At 40.8% G+C, this 22,714-nt stretch overlaps 1 protein-coding gene across 1 annotated transcript in view; it reads left to right on the forward strand.

The window, feature by feature from the left end:
* Positions 1-22,714, forward strand: part of sorcs2 (sortilin-related VPS10 domain containing receptor 2) — a 276,763-nt gene that overhangs the window by 121,501 nt on the left and 132,548 nt on the right. The window contains exon 3 of the mRNA XM_053416413.1: positions 2,887-2,986. Coding sequence (XP_053272388.1) covers positions 2,887-2,986 — 100 coding nt within the window. The remainder of the gene's footprint in view (positions 1-2,886; positions 2,987-22,714) is intronic.

The raw sequence follows: 22,714 nt of genomic DNA on the forward strand, positions 1-22,714 counted from the left end.
TGCAGACTCATCCATGTCCACCTTTCTCTCCCCTTTTATGTGTCTTGTAATTCCGCTCTTGTTTTATATCCATCTATTCTAGTGGGTTATGATTTTACACTGTCATGATATCTACTGTATGGCCTCTTGCAAATGACATGTGTCTTTGGCAACTTGTTTAAGCATGTACATATTCAAATCAAATTTATTTTTAACTATATCTGAGTTATGCTGTTTGAGGCTATAGGTTTTCCAGGAGATACCTTTTCTGAATTTGGACTAATTCAAATGTTTCCTTTAGACGAATGGTAATATCAACATTGCCAGGGATTTTCTATGTCCTGATGCCCCATTATCTCCAAGTATATAGTATAGAATAGTACATTTTACTCAGATTACAGGGCTACATCGAGTGCAATAGATTAAACTTTACTCACTTTTTCAGCCGACCCTTCTCCCCTCTCATAGTGCTCTACAATCTCCCCTCTCATCTGTTCTCCACTCTATTTCGAAGTAATTATTCCTCATTAATCTACAATAGCTCCCTACCAGTCTATTAATCTAAAGGTCTGAATGGCACAACAAGCTCTCCTATTAACTCTACATCATTATTCTTGCCATATAAGGTGCTGGGGCTGCTGACTTTCTGCTGTAACCCCTATCCAAACCTCAAATTACCCTTATTAATGGCATTAAGTCTACCCATCGCCCCCTACCTTCCAACATCTTTCAGTTTGTTTTTCGCAAATTGATGCTTATACACAACTATCAAGTATTTGAGTAAATATACACAACCCCAATGTTCATGACTAAGGAGAGATTGTCACATTTTTTATCAGAGATAATGATCATTTCAGAATAACATTTTGGTTTATTTGGTTGATTCTTTACTAACAGAAGGAAACTTCACTTGGTTATAAATTGTCATTTTGTTTTGATATTTTACACATGGAACCACCAGGGTATTTTGTCAGTAATGTCCATCAGTTGACAAGAATGCTCCCTTCAGTCTCAAACACCAGACAGATGTAAAGAAGCCACCTTCATGGTAGTGAAGGTTATGAGGACAGAGGAGGACTGAGGCCCAGAGGTGTGAATAGATAGCATCCATGTGTTGAGATGTGATTCTGGGCAAAAGGCCCATTCCGACCTCGACAGATCATATTATTATTTATTTATTTATTTTTTTTTCCCTTTTTTCTCAATGCAGTTTTTTTTAATTTAAAACATGGTATTAAATTGCTCTGCACTTTTAGAAGGAAATTATTTGATGATTTTTTTACTCAACAACTATAGTCTTCAGTATATTTTAGACAATCAATCGCAGATATATTTGTTAAGACAATATTTAATGCCATTTTGTATTTTTTGGGGGGTGTGTTGATTCTGATCAGTTTAAAGCTGCACTGGTAAAGATTGTAGTATGAAGTTACATGAATGGGAATATAAACGATATTGCTCATTGTGGCAAATTAGAAAATGATTATCTACACTGTGGTTCCAGTCAGGTCTGCAGAGTTTTTTAGCCTTTTTTATTTAGAAATATTTTGTTATCACTAAACACTGCACTACTCATAAGTTTTTAGCTTTGGCAGTTAACACAGCCATCAGTGCCAGATCTATGTGTGTCCGCCGAGTGATCCTGGTGAAACACCGCACCAGGTCCGGCAATGAAGATGAAAACACGTCCCGGCTCTGTGCAAAGGAAATAGCTCACCCCTGCTATGCCACTCCATTTTCTCCAGCTGTATCGGCGCACTCAGGGAAAGCTGATTGCTGAATGGCTTGGCAGGGCTTCTGGCGTGTTCGTGTCTCATTGTGTGTGTTTGTCAATGGTTGATGTCCCACTGGGAAAAGGAGTAAATCCTCTCATTCTTAACCAGCCAGACGTGCTAGCTTATCATTCTCTTTCGTCAAGACCTCTCCATCCTGGCTCCCTCCTGTTGAACCCTCAACCTTGGACAAAATGCTGTAGCATTCACCTTCCTGTGAGCGTTTGATTGCTTTCCAAATGTTGCCTAGAAAAGCTGTCAAAAAATAATAACAAAATGCACCCTACTTATCCCTTAGTTCAATTTAGTTTCTTAATCTGTCATAGTTAGTGTTTGTTGCCTTAATCCACATTGCTTGCACTATTTGTTTGAGGAGAATGTTACCAGGAGTACTGTTTCTTTGTGTACTATGGACAGAAATTTGAGACATTGATTATCCATAAGTAGTCAAGGAACAGCTCAGCTTTGCCGAGTTGAATACTGCACCGTTTCTCAAAATCTGTCACAAAGGATCACACTCACATTGCTCGCCGAGTGAGACGGAGACTGACACTGACTGCAGAAACAATCCAGCGGTTAGCTATCAATCTTAAACAAACCTAGCACTCCATACCTGCTCTTAAAGCTGACAGATTTGGGGATTGGCCAGTATTTCATTGCTAGCCTGAGGCTGTTTTTGCATTGTTGTGGCAATGACAGGTTGTCCAGCCATTTCTGATTTGTCACTGAGCTCAGTCCACAGTCCACAAAGTGGTAATATGGTGAAAAGAGAGCTGAAACAATGCCTTGAGGGCAGTTTGAGAGAAGGAGCAGGTTGTCCTTTCCCCGGCCTTTTACAGATTTAATCTCTTTCTGTCAGTGTGAAGGTTCTTCATGGAGCTGGTGTCATTTCAATTTGCAGGTTACATAACATTTTGAGGAAATAGAAGGGGAAAAAAAGTTGTAAAATCGAATGAACCGTGAACACATTGTGTGTGCAGCAGGTGTTTTTGGTGGTGATATTCTACAAATGATTGCCATCCCCCTGTTCCCTACTGATATTGTACGATTCATGGGACCATTGCAGAAAGGAAATATCTCCCTGTTGGACACATCTCATGACTTAATGTCATTATTTTTTTCTGCTGGCTTTCAGGTCCTCTGACTATGGCACCACCTACACCAAACTCAACCTGATGCCAGGGACGACCATTGTCGTGACCAGTTTCTACATCTGCCCGACCAACAAGAAAAAGGTAGGAGCACATATTGATGGTTGAAATAAAGTGCTGTCTGTGGGCTGAACATTTTAGTGGAAACGGAAGCTTTGCTCTCACCTGAAGTCAGAGCTGGATGTCAAAAAACAATATTTACTCAGCCATGCATGGTAGGAATTACAAAATATCTATTGTAGTTAAAGGATTTGAGAATGTGATCCACTTGAACTAAATACATAAGATGCACATGAGAGGAAACTCCCGCAGGGAGACACATACTGTACCCAATCAATCCATCTTGGCTCAACTATAGCTGAAGCCAGTGAGATAAAATTATCTTTAAACTTTAGAGCTTCGAGAGAAAATATTTGTGAATGCTAGTTGTTCTGTTGATTCCTGGTTTGGTTACTAATTTGAAGATTTATCTGCCTGTCCTCTTGTTAAAATATCTTGTGAAAAAGTCTGTTGAGAGTATCTCACTTGGACATTTGCGTTCAAACATGCACCTCCTCCGGAGAAAGTAGGAGGTCTGATAGCAGCTTCAGGGCAACTTGCGTAGACAGATTTTTGTTGAAGTTGTCAAATTTCAAGAGGAAAATCCCAAAGTATCTTTTCATTTAAACCTGGGTATGAGTCATTACCAGGATAATAAAACCGAGACTCCAAAAGTTCCAATAAGGCAGTCTGTGGGGATCTTCTTTTAGATTCCTGCTGTCGGGTAAACACCCACATCTTTCAGACTTCATGACCCTGGATTTTAACATTAGATGTCTGTTTAAAGTTTCTCTTATCAAGCCCAAACTTTGGCCGTCATTTTCCTCCGGCTCCGAATTTCTCTGGAGCCACAGAAAACATTATACAACAGTTTCGCACACAGTATAGTCCTTCTCATTAGAAATCAACTAAACCTTCTGTTTGAAATTAGTAGAGTGCACCTTTAAACACTTGGGATAATGGTTGTAGTTACGTTTAAATGCATCAAACATTATGTGCTGGATTATAACAGGATGCAAACATCAGTGTTCTATTTGAGAGTTGTACATACTTCTCACCCATCCAACCCCCTTATCTCCACATCCTCAGTTTCACCTGTGCTACATCAAAACCTCCTGCATTGGCACCGAATGTTATTGTTTGTAAACTGTGTGCTGCAGAATCATGCAAAATGAATGAACAAGCAGGACAACCAGGACGCAGACACACAGAATGAATGGGCTGAAAGTAACACAGTTTACTGTTGAATGATCACACTGTTGAATGATCGAACATAAAAGTCAAACCAACAACCATCAGACTTAATTTGAAAGATGCTAGAGACATAGTATAAATTCCACATCTAGTGATAGATGATGTATCATAGCAACAGATCTGTAAATGACTAAATCACCTCCTTCCTTTGGTAACGTTTCCTTTTTTTGCTGTAATACATATTTTGCTGAGCTTAAATGTCCTCCTTTGCCAATCTTGTGGTACTTTTACACAATTTGATGGTATTCCTCAGACAACACCCTGTGGCAAAATGCACAGCTCCCACCCACTTTGCAGTTCTTCGATCTGCAGGCAGCCTCTGAGCTCCAGTGGATTTTAGAAAGCAGACAAGAGGTACAGTGGGTGACTTAAGCTGAGATTCGACTGGGCTGCCAACCGTGGCAGCCTGTCTAATTGGCAGGCATCATCGCCAGGGTCCAGGGTTCTTCCAATCGATGATAAGATGTAGTCACTTTTCTCAGTTTCTGCTCCAGTCCCCTCTCCAAATGTCTGTGTGGGATCTGCCATCTCATCTTCTTCACTCACTCTCACACACAGAGAGAGAGAGAGAATAGGAGAGGGCTAGACAGCATGAGAGCTTTTAATTGCATGGGAATGGAAGTCATCTTAATTTCCCTTAGGGACAGAAAGAGGGAGAGAGAGTGAGGAAGGGTTGTGGGGTGTTGTGACAGGAAGATGTCCAGTAATACGAGCCGGGGATCAAACTGCTGCTTAAATACACCTCCAGGCCTTGCAGTACGGGTTTGATGGAAGCTCAGGTTCAGTGCCGCTTGCTGGAATTGGTGCATCTAGGCGGCTGTTTGTTCCATCGCTGTTGTGGCAAGAAAAGTTGTGCGTTCTGCTTGTGGAAGGCTGTGGGTGGTGTGAGTGTGGGTTTATGTAGATTTTGTGTGTGCACAGTGATCATCAAATACTTTGATCCAGCTAAGGGCTGCTACACACCAGAGGATTTTCAAAATCATGGCTGATTTTAAAAACTTGGGAGACCACAGATATAATGACAGATTAAACCGACTTTTCCATTGTATAATCTTCAGAACCCACACACTAGATGCTTTGGCAAGAACGTCACAGCAAACACTTGCCGTTTTCAGGAAACAATTTCACACTGGCGATACGAGAAACTTGAAAACTCACAGAAACTGTAGCATCAAGATTATTTTGTAAACCCCCCCACACTTCAGGATTATTGATTGACATCCGGTCGGAATGCCCTCGTGATAATCAGAAGGGGCAATCGTGTTTAAAAGCTTTGACTGAATATCAGTGTGTAGCCTGTGTTCACATCAATCTTTTCAGCATACAAATTATTTGTGAACACGTTTAAAAGGTGTCCCCTCACACTTACAAACACACGTATGTGAGTGTACTTTGATCAGTACTGCTAATCACATCAGACAAAAGCAGACAAGCAGGTCTGTAAGCTCTGTGAGGGGATTACACTCAGTGTGAAGGGATCACACGGAAAGGTGTGAGGGGCCTTGGGTAATCAATAGGACTTGAGGCAATTAGAGAGAGAGGTGAGCCTTCAGACGGAGACAATGTCACCCTCTCTTTCTCTCCCCCATCACTTCATTGAGAGCTCCATTATAGATCCGCTCAAGACCCTTTGGCGGAGAGTGCTCCCAAGGACCCTTGACACACTTCAACACCAGTAGAGTCGTAAATAAACTTTGAGGCTGGAGGCTCAGCGTGCTCTCCCTCAGCAATTTTCTTTAACAGTCGTCTCCAGAGGGCTGTCGACCGGGCAAGTGTTTTCACAAGTCTGTTTTCTTGTAGAGAGCTCAGTGAGCAGTCTAAATGAATGTCCAAGTCTATGGTGACAGCGATATTGGATCAAAATGCTTTATTTAGTGGATATTTGCCATCCATCATTGAGATAAAGCGGACGTTAGACTTCGTAGGACAAACGTTTTCCAGCTAGTTTGGCTACAGGTCCAGTTCCCTTTCATGAATATATCATGAACTGGACAAGTAGGGTATGGTGGTGAAGCTTTCCTCACCAGTGGCTGAAATTGCAGTCATTAGTGTAGCAGTGGGGTAAAGCAGAGATTCACAACATTAAAGTGGTACATATAAACCTGGTTGGGTGGTAGTTTGAACCAGTGACAGACCAAACCTAGTGTTGGACTGAAAACAGAGTTAGCGCTCAAACATGACACCGTTAGACACTGGGGCACTCTGTTCCTGGTGGTCTAACTGAAGCATGTTTGAACTGAATTAATCACTACTTAGACCTAAGTCCATTGGTTGGCAACATCACTGAAGGGATGTGGGCCTCACTGGGTGTGGATGTTGTTTCCTCTGGTCCATTGCCAAACCATACAATGATGACTCCCAGCTCAGCGTTGGTCCTTGTTTCCTTCCACATCCCCTACCTCCTCTCTCTCCCCAGTGCCTTGATGTCCTCTTGGCAAACCTGTGACCCCGACTCTTTGATTTGCTCTAAGGAATTAACTACATAGTCAGCAACCACAAATCTTTGAACAGAAGTATTATTTACCCTTTTTCCCAAACACAGACCTTTGGTCCGATAAACAAGACAGTTCTTGACTTTATGTTGCAGTGCAGCTGGAGGCCTGTAGCAAAGGATGAGTCAAAAGCAAATACAGTATATTTGTGTAGAATCATCTCCGGCATCCAGTGCAAGTGGGCTCAAGTGCATTTTAAAGTCAAAGACATTTCTTAGTCCATTAACGGCTTATCCCAATCTGATCCCCTATTTAGATACTAAGCCTCCTGGTATTAAAGCTTATTTTAATGACATACACTTTCTTAATGGCTATTTTTTTACACCTCGCCTCCTTACATCACTGCAGCATGACTCATCTATGGCTTATAAAACTGCAGTAACATCACCACCTCAGCAATTCTCAAAGCAGCAGGGCATCACCTGGAGGAGTACCGTCAAGCTCAGGGTGCAGCATTGGCCCAGACTATCCTCTGGGCGAGTGTTTTGAATTATGTCTTCGGCCACTAGTCAGCATGGCATCTCCTCAGGGAGTAGAGCTGATGGTCCCCTTCATTATATCACTGGAGAGAAGAATATAATTTTATTAACAAATTCAACTCAGAGGTCAGATTTGACAGTGCTTGAGAGTGAAACTCTCCGTAATTAGTTACATTCTGTTGATGGTATTTTTATGATGTGTTTGAGTATATAATTAAATGTAAGTCCCCACAGTTAAATATTCCAAGGTGATTCTGGAACATTAATATTCAAATTGGACACTTTTTATGATGTTACTTCATATAAATATCAGCAAAAAAAGCATGGAAATGTTATATCTTTTAGTTTATTGTAGCACTTCCATACTTTTGTTGAGACATTAAGACAAGTCTGGAAGGATACAGACCAGAGAGGACACAAAGAATAAGGGTTAGGGTTAGTTCAAATTCAAGTGGGTTTAGTTAAAATATGAAACATCCTGATAGTCAATTAGAAAAGGAAAGACAGCACTTAAAAGACTAACAATATTGCTGCGAGTAGAGAGATACATTAACCAGAGGTGATATAATCTTTCTAGTGGATGGAGAGTTGAAGTTGCTCTTCAAGAGATGTGTTAAAAGTCGAGATACCAACTTAAGGCCTCTTCCTTTGCCTTAAATTGTGTTGTAGTGCCTTAATGCAGTTGCTTTAAGTCTTTGAAGTTTTGGGTAAAGCCTGGTGTGTAGAGAACTCTCATTTACTCTCATTTTCCCAGAGGTTGTGGTTTTAAAAGCCTGATTAAGTCCTTCATATTTTCACAGTGTGTCTGTACCTGTAGCATTTCCCCATTTGTAAGTTGTATTCAAAATTCAGAAGTCGGACCCAAACCCTGTGAAAGAAAGTGTTTCTGGTGCAACCAGTTCATAAACATTACAGAGCAACAGTATCTTAGATTGCTGCAAGAAAAAATTTACACTTCTGAAAATGCCTTTAGTCACCCATTGAGATGGAGAGAACGAAAGACAAAAAAATGTGAAGCCCAAAACAACAAAGTGTGAAGAAAAAGACATGGAGATGAGTAAACACAGACACGACAGAAAAAGGTTTAGCAAAGAAAGGACAATGGGGAAAGAACACTGGGCCGACTCTACTGTCAGCACTTCAGTGATTGGCAGTTCAAAGAGCTTCACACTGAGATCCAAGATACTCAGATGTGGTCAAATTATAATATCCCTGTGATGATGAACAATTTTAGTAATTTCAACAAGAATCTCCTGTTCTTTGCTTTGATTGACAGTCAAATAGCTGTCTGCTTGTCTCTCTGTGATCTCTCTCTGACTGCCAACCTTGTCCCCTGCTTTCCACAATAAGAAAAGGAAACTAGAATGGTAGCTGGATAATGTTCTCTGAGGCAAAGCTGCCCTCTTTGTCCAGTGTTATCGCCACAGTGGGCTTGGAAAGTAATAATGAGCAAAATGAAGGTAAAAGCAGTTCAACAGTAATAAAAGCCATTCTGCTAATGGAAATGACCCAAAGTAGATGGAAGTGAAGAAGAGGAGAGGGAAGGCTGTTTTGCATTCTCCCTGTTTGTAAAGTTTTTATGGATGATCACACCTTGAAAAAATGCTTAGAAGAACTTTAATTGATACTATTCAGTTGAGACCAATTATGTTTACAGTGGATTAAAATAATAATCTAAATTGAATGCCAAAGTGCATACAGTTTGCTTTAAACAGCTTTTTTCGGATTTATTACTTTTTTAACTTTAAATTTCCCCTTAGTCGGGCTAATAAGGAAATATCTTATCCAAGCATTGGAGGAGGAATTGTATAAAGCAAAACTATTCAATCTCAATGCCAGTGAAAAATAACTACAGTCAATATTGGACGATTCTGCAAAACTTAACATACTTTAATTTCCAAATGAAATTATAAACTCAACTTGTTTCAGGAGCTGTGCATTGAAACAGCTGCATGGTGAAGATTGTGGAACAATAGTCGTGGCAAGAATACTTGAGAGTATAAAAAAAAGTGTGGCAACTAAAACACTTATGAAAGACTGAGTGCTAGGCAGAAGGGTCAAGTTTAGGTCAGTGGAAAGACCCAACTACGGTCAAAAGTGCATTGGATGTAAAATGGTCTGAACTCGTCCAATACATGGCTTAATTCCTATCGATCACACTACATCTCAAATGGCTTGCTTGAAAATGTTCATCCAAGTCCAGTATAAATTATATATATATACAGTTAGGTCCATAAATATTTGGACATTGACACAATTTTCATCCTTTTGGCTCTGTACACCACCATAATGGATTTTAAATGAAACAATCAAGATGTGCTTTAAGTGCAGACTTTCAGCTTTAATTTGAGGGTATTTACATCCAAATCAGATGAACGGTGTAGGAATTACAACACATTTCATATGTGGCACCCCCCTTTTAAGGGACCAAAAGTAATTGGACAATTGGCTGCTCAGCTGTTCCATGGCAAGGTGTGTGTTATTCCCTCGTTATTTCATTGACAAGGAGCAGATAAAAGGTCTAGAGTTCATTTCAAGTGAAGTATTTGTGTTTGGAATCTGTTGCTGTCAACTCTTAATATGAAGTCCAAAGAGCTGTCACTATCAGTGAAGCAAGCCATCATTAGGCTGAAAAATCTAAACAAACCTATCAGAGAGATAGCAAAAATTGTAGGTGTGGCCAAAATCAACTGTTTGGTACATTCTTAAAAAGAAAGAACGCACTGGTGAGCTCAGCAACACCAAAAGACCCGGAAGACCACGGAAAACAACTGTGGTGGATGACAGAAGAATTATTTCCCTGGTGAAGAAAAACCCCTTCACAACAGTTGGCCAGATCAAGAACACTCTCCAGGAGGTATGCGTTTCTGTGTCAAAGTCAACAATCAAGAGAAGACTTCACCAGAGCAAATACAGAGGGTTCACCACAAGATGTAAACCATTGGTGAGCCTCAAAAACAGGAAGACCAGATTAGAGTTTGCCAAACGACATTTGAAAGAGCCTGTACAGTTCTGGAACAACATCCTATGGACAGATGAGACAAACATCAACTTGTACCAGAATGATGGGAAGAGAAGTGTATGGAGAAGGGAAGTAACTGCTCATGATCCAAAGTATACCATCTCATCAGTGAAGCATGGTAGAGGTAGTGTTATGGCGTGGGCATGTATGGCTGCCAATGGAACTGGTTCCCTTGTATTTATTGATGATGTGACTGCTGACAAAAGCAGTAGGATGAATTCTGAAGTGTTTCGGGAAATATTATCTGCTCATATTCAGCCAAATGCTTCAGAACTCATTGGACGTCACTTCACAGTGCAGATGGAAAATGACCGAAGCATACTGCGAAAGCAACCAAAGAGTTTTTAAGGCAAAGAAGTGGAATGTTCTGCCATGCCCAAGTCAATCTCCTGACCTGAATCCAATTGAGCATGCATTTCACTTGCTGAAGACAAAACTGAAGGGAAAATGCCCCAAGAACAAGCAGGAACTGAAGGCAGTTGCATTAGAGGCCTGGCAGAGCATCACCAGGGACGAAACCCATTGTCTGGTGATGTCTATGGGTTCCAGACTTCAGGCTGTCATTGATTGCAAAGGATTTGCAACCAAGTATTAAAAGTGACAATTACATGTATGATTACGTTAGTCTGTCCAATTACTTTTGGTCCCTTAAAAAGGGAGGGCCACATATAAAATGTGTTGTAATTCCTACACCTGATTCGGATGTAAATATCCTCAAATTAAAGCTGAAAGTATGCACTTAACGCACATCTTGATTGTTTCATTTCAAATCCAATGTGGTGGTGTACACAGCCAAAATGATGAACATTTTGTCAATGTCCAAATATTTATGGACCTAACTGTATATATAATATAATTTCTACATATATTATATTTGAAACTTCGCAACCCTGTCAATGCTGACAATCAGCACCAGTCACTGTTTTTGGTTGATGAATTTGGCTGTAGCTGAATCCTGTCCATAAAAGTGAGTGGAAGATTAGCTGAGACAAGATACAAGGCCTTAAAATTAGAATGGGATGGTCTTAATTATTTTAGGCACGTTATTGCTAGATATCCCTGTGAAAATGTTTCTCATCTGCCAGACAGATTGCTAGTTGTGGTTTTGGCACAGTTTGTTGATGCATTATACTAATGCCTTTCTAGCCATGTCTGCTCGTGAGTTCATGAGCATGGGGAAATGCAAGTTTAACAAGTGGCTTGAGAGTGGCGAGCACTCATGGTGGTTAAAGTCAGTGTCTGGAAGTTCTTATGAAGCAAACCACACTGCGTGTTGAAAGTCTTTTAAACTTGAGAGAATGGGGATCAAGGCGGTGGAGTCTAACAAACCTAAATGTGTTTACTCTTAACAAATATATCGTCAGGTTTTTGCTTTTTTTTCTCAATTTAATTTCAGATGGCTTTAAACTTTCTGAAGAACTCTTGAATTGAACTTGTTAATAGTTGTAGACGCCCTGATGTACCTGCGCAAAGGAAAACAACAATCAACGTCATTGTTGGGCAATTGCTGTAGGATGAGTGGTCACCGCTGTTCCTCTTCCATTGTGAAGTCCTATGTCATCGACCCTACTCTCCCCATTTCGAGCTCACTTCAGAGCTGCTGACACTTTCGATGTAGCAGCCATGACATGTACACTTGTTCTCCTTTCTGTCTGATTAACTGGGAATACTTAGTTTCAAGCGGTTTCATCAATTAATCCTCCTTTTTGAGAAACTGACTGTATATGCACACACTTGCGGATTGAAAATAAGTGTGTGTATAAGTGTCACTTACAAGCAGAGTTGAGCTGTGGGGAATCCGCAAAAACTGTACAATTTCAAAAATAAAAGCTATGCAAAGTGACCTTTCAACACAGCTTGTCACGGGTGAATATATGTTCCCGGGCTGAAAGCTACGCCAGATAAACCACAGCAAAATGAGAACCTGATAGTTTCCTCTTCCTCCCTCTTTCTTCCATCCATGCAGCCATGACATCTGTACTGCAGAGAAGCTGTTTTTCCTTTATCCTCTTCTCAGGCACTGATATGGGAACCTGTGCATAGGCTGATAAGGAGAGGGGATCGCATTGTGCAACCGTGAACTGAGGACATTTGGAAGCGAGGTTCGACCACAGAAGCTCGTGCCAACACTTGCTGGAGGAAACTTGCGGTTCCACTACAGAGCTTCAGTCCACCCACACACTCATATGGCAACAGCATTGCACTTCTGAGTTGCTAAGTTTTATTGAGGCTTCAGGAAAGCAGGTGCTAGTTCATGACTCTCAGTCACAGAGTCGGGAGGTGACTGACACAACAAAATTTAGTTCAGTTTTGGATTTTACTCAAAAGTATACACCAGAAGTAGAAAAGACAGCTGCCAGAGTACTTGCAGTTTTTCGAAGAGATTTTATTTTCCAAGGGCTAGAGTTGGTTGATATTGACTCAGAGCAAGACAAATGTGATCCATGTGATGCAGCAGGCACCAGGTCATGGTGGAATAAGATTTTGTTTGTTATGACACTTTGGATTCTGTACTCTCTCTGTCTCCTTTGCAGCTTATCAGGTCTCTCTATAGCAGCAGTCTGAGTGTATCAGAAGAGAAAAGTACAGACAGAAAGGCAGACAATGGTTTAGACCTAGTCTGTTATTCAGAGGTATTAGCAGGAAACCCATCATAACAGACAAGTCAAGTAGGGATGACATTTGATTACCATCTTATTTCTGGAATATGTTTAACAGACTTTATTTCTGGTTGAAACGGAATGTAGGGTGTTGCAGAGCACAATATGTAAACTACATCATAGTAATCGAGTTAAAAAAGTTGATTTTTCTTTTAGTTTATGTGCAGTAGCATATGTGATATTTGCTGATAGTACAACTTCTCCTTTCCTACAGTATAAATAAAGAAAAAGGTGCTTGGGGTGATTTAGACGTGGTGTTAACTTTGTTTGTCCAGCAAGGACCATAAACTCTTCTCTGGACCAGAGCCTGGATTACCTTAGTAGTCCCTGGGCAGTTCAACAGAAGTAATAAAACACAGAGCAAAATCCATCAAGAGCCAACACACAACCTGCGCACACTTAGCAATACTAGCACTCATTTAGAGTTGTGTTTGCGGCCACCTGGAGAGTGTTAACCTGAGGGAAATATCAGGCTCTTTAGCTGCTAAATGGTCCGCTATGTTCAACAGCTCGTTGATATCTTTAGCTGCTTTCAGACATGCACCAAAACTCTGGATAATCCCCGGAAATGATCCAGAGAGGCTGGTTGTAAGAATGCAAATGGATGAATCAGTTGCTGTGGACATTCTCCGGAGGTTCTCACAACAGCCCCTAGTGAAAACTCTGGATAGTGTCCCAATGAACCCATGTGTCCGAATGAGCACATGTATCAACACAGCAGGAGGTTATCCTGAGGATTCACAGCCAGTGGACGTGTTGATGCGTTGAACGCGTTTGATTGGAGAATCTCCTCATGTGTTCTTCATATGTGAAAGACATACTCCATAGTGGGCACATTCTCTCGAGTTTAGGTCTGAAAGTGGCTTTTGTCTGCTGATGTGGAAGTGAGATCCGGAGGTGAATGACAAGAGACGTGAACATAGAGATTCAAGTTATGAGCTCTAAACTGACACAATATACTAAACCATGCTAAAGCTCCATAGAGGGAAGGGGATCTGCAGAACTGGGGCATAGTTCTGTGGGTTTTCTGACTGAGACAATACACAGCCATTTGACCCATTGCCAGTATGAAAACATTAATTAGTCGTGCAGTGTTATCACTGACGCTACTATTTCTGAGCAAATTACACTTAGCTGGCAGTGTCCCTATTGTGTGTGCCTTGTTTGATTGGTATTTGGAGGTCACAGGGTACATATTTGCCCAATGATGGGAAGGAAAGGAGGTCGATGGCTCATTTATGCCCCATGCCCTCTAAGCTGGTTAATCCGTCTCTATATTGACAGGACATATATTTACCAGTGATCCATGTTCTTTACTTTTGCGTAGCCTTCTCCTCTTGTCCAATTGTATTACATCCACAAGGCTACTGCAAGTCCCTGCAGGGCATGATAAATCATATTGCCTCAGACCATTCATATTATAGCATAACATTAGCCTTGATCATCTTTGACCTAGCATTGATCACAGCTATTGACCCGTGTGCTCCGTCCAGCTGGGCTCTTGTGTTTTTCCTCCTGCGCCGTGACGGACCCCACTGGGATCAGCCCTGCTGCTCTCAGCCCTTCACTTGCCAGGCCTAAATTGATTGACCTGACCTGGATCCACCAATTCAGATCAATAGGCAGTGAGCCAGAGCCACTGACTCACACTGCTATCTGCTGGCTCACTCTGGAGGGAGACGGGGCTCTGAACTATCCGTCATGCAGCTTTTTGCAGGGATGTAAATCCTGGGCTTGTCTCTGAGTTTTAAAGCCCTAGGAGTTTACTTGGTTAATATTTCAGTGCGGCTGAAGTTGTGTAAAATCAGAGAAGGATGAAGAAAACAGCAGGAGGAGAGACTGAAATCTGTGTTTTGGGGCTTTTTTTTATGTGTCACACAATGCAAGAGATTTATGAATTAATTTGTCATTAAGGATAATTTGAATCGGCATTTGTATGGAGTGCAGAAGCAGCCACTGCCAAAGAGAAGACGTATCGGTTTTGACATAGCCCTTTTACTGGCCTAGTTGTTTTGAACGTGGTGTCCAAAAATAGATATTACTGTCGCTCTTCCCTTTGTAATGTCCCTTCTTGATTAAAGCGAGCCAAGTTTAGCTCCACAGAATTCAATATTTGACGTCTCCCAGTAGCTCTGAGTTTGGAAGGTTTTCACACGGGCAAAACACACCAGCCAATGTCTGAATTTTAATATTGAGGCAATATAACCTAAGGTCCTTTTTATCGCTCTAGTAACAGTATTAGCTTGGCGAGATGCAGTGCTATATACACAGCTAAATAAAATGCATGCAAAGCAGCATCACTCATATCCTGCCCAGCATCCCTTCATTTTCTATCACTTCTTAAAGCTTTCTTTTCTTTTCCTTGTTCATCATGTTCCAACATTTCTTCCTGCATATTTTAGCCTGTTTCCTCTGCAGGTGCTTTTCCAGGGTCCCCGTTCAGGAATTCAGGGACCCAGAGGTTTTGAAGAGGAATCAATGCCTAAATTTAGATCCTTCGTCATCGTTAGCCTTAACAAATAAAAACGCTGCACCAGGTACCTTCAGGCACTCAGGAGGTTGAGAGACTTCAGTGCCAAATGTTGCTCACTTGTCAAAACACAATCCCTGCAGCTACATGGAACTTTTGGTTAGGTGTAGTTTCAATGAACAAACACATAATCATATAAAATGCTCAAATACTAGGAGCGTGGAGAAGTTTTCAGTTCTTCTTCTCGTTCATAACATGCTCTCAAACACCCCTGTCTCACAAGAGAAAATTACTCAAGAACAACTCTTGACTCTGTGTTGTTGCTCAGATTTAAATTCCCTCCCTCACAAAAGGACGCTGACAATTTGATCACCTGCATGTTTCATGGACACACTAATTCCCGGTGGTTACACAGGACCAAGTGGAGGTTGAGGTACTGATGTAAAAGCAGCCAAAATCGGAGCTAATGTTTAGTTGCAGTCGGTCAAGATTTAACATCATTCATGGTTCAGTTCAAATTCAACTCGGTGGAACATGAACCCCACTTCCCCATCCACTATTCTTTATAATCACATTGACTCATCTTATTTATCTCCTATCCTTGCACTTAGTTTCACTGTGTACTATTTCATCACAGCAGAGTTCACATAGAGTTCTAGTGGACCACTCAATATGAAGCGTGCGCTGCCCTTTCGATCTATTGTCATGTCAAAAGTAATATATTATGCTGTAATCTGCTTTATCATTAATCTAATATTGTGATTTGAAATGATGGGACCAAACTAATGTCATATTAAACCGAGTAATCACAAGGTATATGGCGATCATTTTAGTGTACTCTCTGGTCATAGTTGTAGATTAGGTTTTTGAGTTCCCAGAATTATGTGGTATTTCTATTTCCTCTCTGGCCATCTCTTTGTTCCTCTCGCCTCACCCTCTCACCTTTAGTTTTGTTTTACCTAAATCTCAACAGTTTTTTCCTTGACTTCCTCTCATTTATTTTCAATTAAGTGCCAACTGTCCTTTTTCTATCTCTTGCTTTCTCATCCTCTCTTTCTTTACCCGGCAGCCTTTTCATCTCCTCTATATGTAGTGACGTCTGTCCTGCACCAACATCATAAATATTAACACCACAATAGATGCTTTTTATATTGCTAATTCCTTCCTCCTCCCTCTTTCTTTTCCTTTTTTCCCCACTTGCTGATTCTTTTTGCTCTTTTTCATCCTCTGCCTCATTTTGCTCTGTTCCTCAGTAGCTGTCACACAAGCAGGAACCACCCCAGTCAATGGATGATTTTTTTTTATATAGAGACTATATAACATAGGCCATTTTAAAGCTAGATCAACAGTACTAGCCCCATTCATTTTTATTGTATCCCTCTTACCCTTTAACTGTAAATCATCCATCAATCCATAATCAATGGCTAGTTCGTCTTTTTTCCATTTCTGACACCTTCCTTTGTCTTACTTTTCTATTTATCTTTTTCACCTCCACCCCCCATCAAATCTTCTCATGTCTCTTTATTTGTGTTTGTACAGCTCTCTTGTCTTTTCCTTCCCTTCCATCTTTTTTCCAAAATGTCTTCCTGCTTATTATAGCCTGTTTCCTTTGCCAGTTCTTTCCCAGGGTCCTGAGAACCTGTTCAGGAATTCAGGGACCCCAGGCTTTGAGGAGGAATCAATGCCTAAATTTAGCTCCTTCGTCATCCTTCTTGGCGCCAAACAAACCTCCCTGCTCCAGGTACCTTCAGGTACTCAGGAGCTTGGAGACTTCAGTGCCAAATGTTGCTCACTTGTCAAACACAATCCCTGCAGCTACATGGACCTGTATTTTATTTACTTCAGTACATTTCCAAAGCACAAACACATAAGCAAACAAAAATGGAGCATTGTGCAGTTTTCAGTTCTCCTTGCCCAGCTCTTCATATCTCCTTCGCAGGCGTTCATTACCATCCCTGTCTCACAACTGAAAATGACTTTCACCAACCTGCACATTCTGCAAAAGTCTTCTATGCACAAACTGATGTCAAGACAACTGAGTACAATATAACTCAACAACACATGGACAGATTTTAACCGAAAATTGGTGGGAGTATTACTTTTGATGGTATCTCCTGATAATAACATTTTGGAGCTGATATAAAATATTTACTTGGTACCAAAATGGAGATGAAGCAAAAGACAAATAAAAAACACACAGCCAGGAGAGATAGAGAGACCAGCCGAGTAAATGCAGCCATCAAGTCGGTTGAACCCCAATTCCTCTTCTCTTTTGCATTACAGTAATCAGAGTGATAATATTAGCTATATTTGCTTTAAAAAAAAATCCTGATGCCTTCATTTTTGTTCTGATGCTGAGTTCTCAGATGTTTATACATATTATAAAGAATATACATACATAATCCATGTCTCACTCTTTGTGTTTTTACAGCTCTCTTTTGTCTATTCCTTGTTCATCTTCTTCCAACATTTATTTTTGCCATATTTTAGCCTTTTTTCTCAGCAGCATTTTCCCCAGGGTTTTGAGAAGGAAGCTAAACTTTAATTTAGTTCCCTCGTCATCGTTCTTGGCCTCTAAAAACAAAAACCCTGCACCAGGTACCAGACTTCAGTGCCAAATATTTGTGGAGTGTGTGTGTGTGTGTGTGTGTGTGTGTGTGTGTGTGACTGAGCTGTGTAGAATGTGTCCAATTACAAATCTGATTAATTACATAGAGAGGTCAGCAAGTGTGTGTGTGTTGGTTGTTGATAACTTCGCACAGCTCACACTCACAGCCCACTCTGAAGAGTATTCTCTGCTCTTCAGTTCTAACTCCACTTCACAGGGAACATGTAGGATAAATCCAGGAACTTCAAAGGCAAATGTAAGTGTTGAGGTGAGGTACAGAAATACAGCTAATGTTAATCCCTTGTCTCAAGACAGACACATTACTCCTTAACTACATTAGTCACACTCCTGATGACATTTATATATTTCCGAACGAGACTGACACATTTTGATCATGTTCTAGTAGTCGAGAAGCCGAACTGTATCTTTACATGTGTTTTAACCGTCCTGCCAGCTTAAAAGGACTCTTCTTGCCTCCAGATGTAATGCTTGTCCTTGGCTCCACGAGGTGTCAGGCTTTGCAGGTGTGCTGAAGCTTCGACGAGACATTTATGCAACTTCAAGTGCAAACAGGCTTTTCTGCAATGTAAGGAAACAACAAGTGTTACATCAGACTCATTCGCGATGATGCAATACAAATTGCAAAAAAAAACCACACAAGCTGCCTCTGTAGGATTTAGTTTTCCCCTGAATGTGCTGAAACCTGGCAAACCTTGCACTGCAAATTTAAATAAGTTAGTACAAAAGCCTGATAGGAAAACTACCCAGTGGTGAAAAAAATGTGGCTTTGCATTGTGGAAGATATATGTTTTCATAATCTTGCTTCAAGCTGTTTATTTCATTCGTTGAAACTATTTAAAGAAAAAGAAAAGCGTTCATGAATTTATATGGAAACAGCTGCAAATGATCTCTTTAACAAGGAGATGCAGTCGTAGAATATATCTTTCTCTAACACATAACTACTCTGTACAGAGGCGGACATATTAACAATTAGACAGTAACTAACAATACTAGCAATAAATAACAATCTAAGAAGGCTTTAAGAATTGTCCTTCTTGAAGAGCATAATGTGCTGGAACAATGATGTGTGGCTTGGCTCAGAGCTATCGAGATCACAGTAAACAAGGAATGACTAATATGTGCGCTGAATTGAAAATTGTGCTCGGATGTTTTTAGTTGGGGGTTCTATGTAAAATTGCCCTCGTCATTGCCCTGATTTCGAAAACTCCTTGATTCTTCACTGACAGTATAGCTCTGGTGTTGTTGCAAAATGTCTTCTCGTGCACATCACTCTGACTCTGTTTCCATCTTCCTCTCACTGTGTGTGCACAGACTATGTCTTCCACACTCAAGCCAATGCCATCATTCACACACTCCATTCTCGGCACAGCTTTCTGCCACCTCCCAGCTTCTACTTCTCAGTTGTTCACTTTATCTTTCTCAAATTCCATGGAAAGAGAGTGGGAGGGGATGGGTGGGGTGGGGCTCTGGGTGAAAAAGAAGAGAGTGAACCAGAGGGGGAGAGCGAAATGATGAAAGCCAAAATCTAAAACTGGAAAATTGATCATTTTCTTCAGAACTCCTCTTCTTTTGACTGCAAACAGCATTGAATATAAATTGATAAATTTGCCAGACTGTACTTGCTATGACACTCAAGAGAATAAGATATGGCTCCCTGGTGGAGAAACAGAGCAAGCCGAGCAGATCTGTCTCATTCACACTGTTGGACAGTGATCAATGTCGCCCTCAGACATTTTAGTCATACTGAAATTAGATTTCATCTTTGTTGGTGGGTAGGTTTCACAGCACCCCCTGTATTTGTGTTCTCCTGGTTATTTTTCTTTCACACTGATGTTAACCAACCCCACAGACGTCATTTGTCTACTCTGGTGAATTACTTTTAAAACTTGGGCAGGTTCTGGGCTTTGCTTTGGCTTCTTCTTCTTCTTCTTCTACATTTTGTAGTCAATATTTTCCCATATAGGTCGACATCACGTCTCCTGTGCTAGTCCAGAGATCTGACCCTGGGAAGCAGTTTCCACAAAGATGTCCAAAAACGATATAGCTATACATAAAAACTGCAACATTGTTTTAGCTTCTAGATTCAAATGTCTTTTGTCTTTTTTAATGTTTTTCTGAATTTCAATTCTAGCTATTGGAGACCAGCTCAAGATGGTTGTAGCTGAGGACAGCCAGCAAGTAGAACCCTTGTCATGTCCATGAGATATTGGATCGGGGTTCCCAACAATTTAAACCCTCTAACCATACAGGAGAGACATCCAACTACACATCTTAACTAGCTGCAGTTTCAGCTTATAGCAACGTATAGATGATGTTTATTTTAACAGGCATTATTGCAGGCTGTTCAGCCCATCTGTACCTGTACTGGAAAGGTTCCTCAGATAATAACCTGCTATCCATCCTGATCAGCATTTAAATAAACACGTCCACGGCACACTACATCACTTTGTCTTCATAATATGAGCCTTGGAAATTGCCAATTTTCCTCATTGCACAGACACAGAGCAAGACTTCATATTTCCGCTCGGCTATGTTAATTTGTGACTCTGGCTAAAAGGCTTTCGCTGGGTTGGGGAGGGTGTGGTGAATGACAAAGTGCATTATGGTTTGGCATATGATGTGGAAAAACCTGTGTTGCTATTTTTTTCTTGCCATTGTCACTTAGAAGGGGGAGTTATATGTTACCTGGAGAAAAGATTAAAAAGGAAAAGGAGGCTTTGTGAGCAACGGGTGGACAGGAGAGAAAACATAACCTCCTTGGCGAAGCAACAAGATACACAGACAGATGAACCACATACCAGTACATTAGGTATAAATCAGGGGTGTCCAAATAATCGGGCAACGCACGCAAGCACGCAAGGGGCTCTTGCGTGTCTCTGAAAACGCAGAAGCATGCGCCGGCCTTAAGTGCACCAACCCTGAGGGTACAAACCCAGAACAACAAGAATCTTCAAATATAAAGCAAAACAAGTGCTATAAGTAAGTGCCATTTAAGTACTACTTAATTGTTAGTTTCAATTATAATTGATAATTGAATAATTTTTTATATATTTTATTTTTAGACATTGATACAGGACAATTAAAAATGGATGGCGGGCCGCAGTTGGCCCGCGGGCCGTAGTTTGGACACCCCTGGTATAAATAGTTGCAAGGCAATGATCTTAATAGACAGGTACCAGGGTATATCAAATATCAAAATGTATGAGAATGAAAAGCACGGTCTCTTTTGTTGTGGTTTTATCCAATATCCAACACTGATAAATAAATCCCAAACAAAGTGTTTGGATCTACTATTGGGGAAAAATAGATGGGCCTATGTGTAGATCCACAATCGGTTCCAGAACTTAGTTTCCCAGAATCCTTCACGTCTTAACACCTAGGTATGAATCTGCCCCTGGACCCAACTTTCAGAAACTCTTGGTCACTGTGTGCCTCAGGACCCATGAGGTCACCAGGCCAGTAAAACCACAGTTCCCCCTCTGCTCTCTCTCTTTCTCCCAACTTCCAGTTCCAAATTTGTAGTTAGTCAGAGACTGAAACAGTAAATCTTTCCCCGTTACTTTGAAGGGTGATGCCCTGAGGTAACTTTGATATCAATTAAAGTTATAATTTAATACACATTTTTTTATAATAATCTTATATATTTTCTGATGGCCAAATTAATTGGATGTCCAAAGGCAAAACATGTAATGTTTTACATCAGCATATCCCAACAAAAGCTATTTTCGGAGCCATCTTTGGGAAGGTTTTCATAACTTTAGACTCTTATCTCTCCTGGCTCAACTACCACTGTGTTAATATTTGTCTCTGTATGTGATAACCAGACAGGGCGGTCTCTTCCCAAAGCCTGGAGCAGACAGCCTGACCAGCCTCATGACAGCTGTATCTACAAACTCTGCTCCATTTGGTGCAGCCTCCTCTGCAGAAGCCGAACCGGCTACGTTAGAACCATCTTGACTTTCAAGTCGGCCCCCCTCCACTTTGATTCAAAATGCAAAAACGTAGCAGCGGTAGGAGAAACATTAACATGAGTTTTCATGTTTTGGCAGAGGGAAGTGCAGCATTGGGTCACTGAGATGAAGTAGGGGGAGGTTTCCAGGTTTAGATGTAAAATTAAAAGTTCCCAGCAGCTTTCGAAATGTGAAATATACAGAAGTGTTTGGTTCGGTTTGAACCAGGTTTCGATAAATGTACTCGTTTTTCCAGATGGGTTGACACTCTGGCTTTTGTGTTGACAGATGCAACTCCTCCAGAGGAAGTGGGTAGGAGTACTGTGCATGTCTGAAAGCAGATTTAGTTTCAATCCATTGTTACAAATGATTATTGGAGCACCTCTAAACATTCATTCTTCTTCCTCATTGAATATGTGATATAAGGAATAATTATGACTTGCAACCTGTTTTGGAAAGGTCACAATTTTTCTGCTGTTTGATGGTCTGCAAGCCCACATTTGTTCAGGTTTTATGAACAGACCAAATTAATCCCATACATCAGTGTCCCATTTGTAAATATATTAGTCAATCTTAACCCAGCTTGGCAGCTGAATCTTTTCTTACATGATGTCCAATTGTCTGTTGTGAAAGGGTGTTGTCAGAATGTGGTACCTTATCATGTAATCTCACATCTGAACAGAGAAACCATTCATCCCTCTACTACATCATTATTTTGCTCTGCAGAGGTGTACATGAGATGAAAGAAGAAACATGTAATGGTGGATCTAAACCAGCCAGACGCTAGAATGCTTCAACTTTTGAATGTAATTCAGGC

Source organism: Pleuronectes platessa, chromosome 23 (assembly GCF_947347685.1).
Source record: "Pleuronectes platessa chromosome 23, fPlePla1.1, whole genome shotgun sequence".
NCBI classification, from domain to species: Eukaryota; Metazoa; Chordata; class Actinopteri; order Pleuronectiformes; family Pleuronectidae; genus Pleuronectes; species Pleuronectes platessa.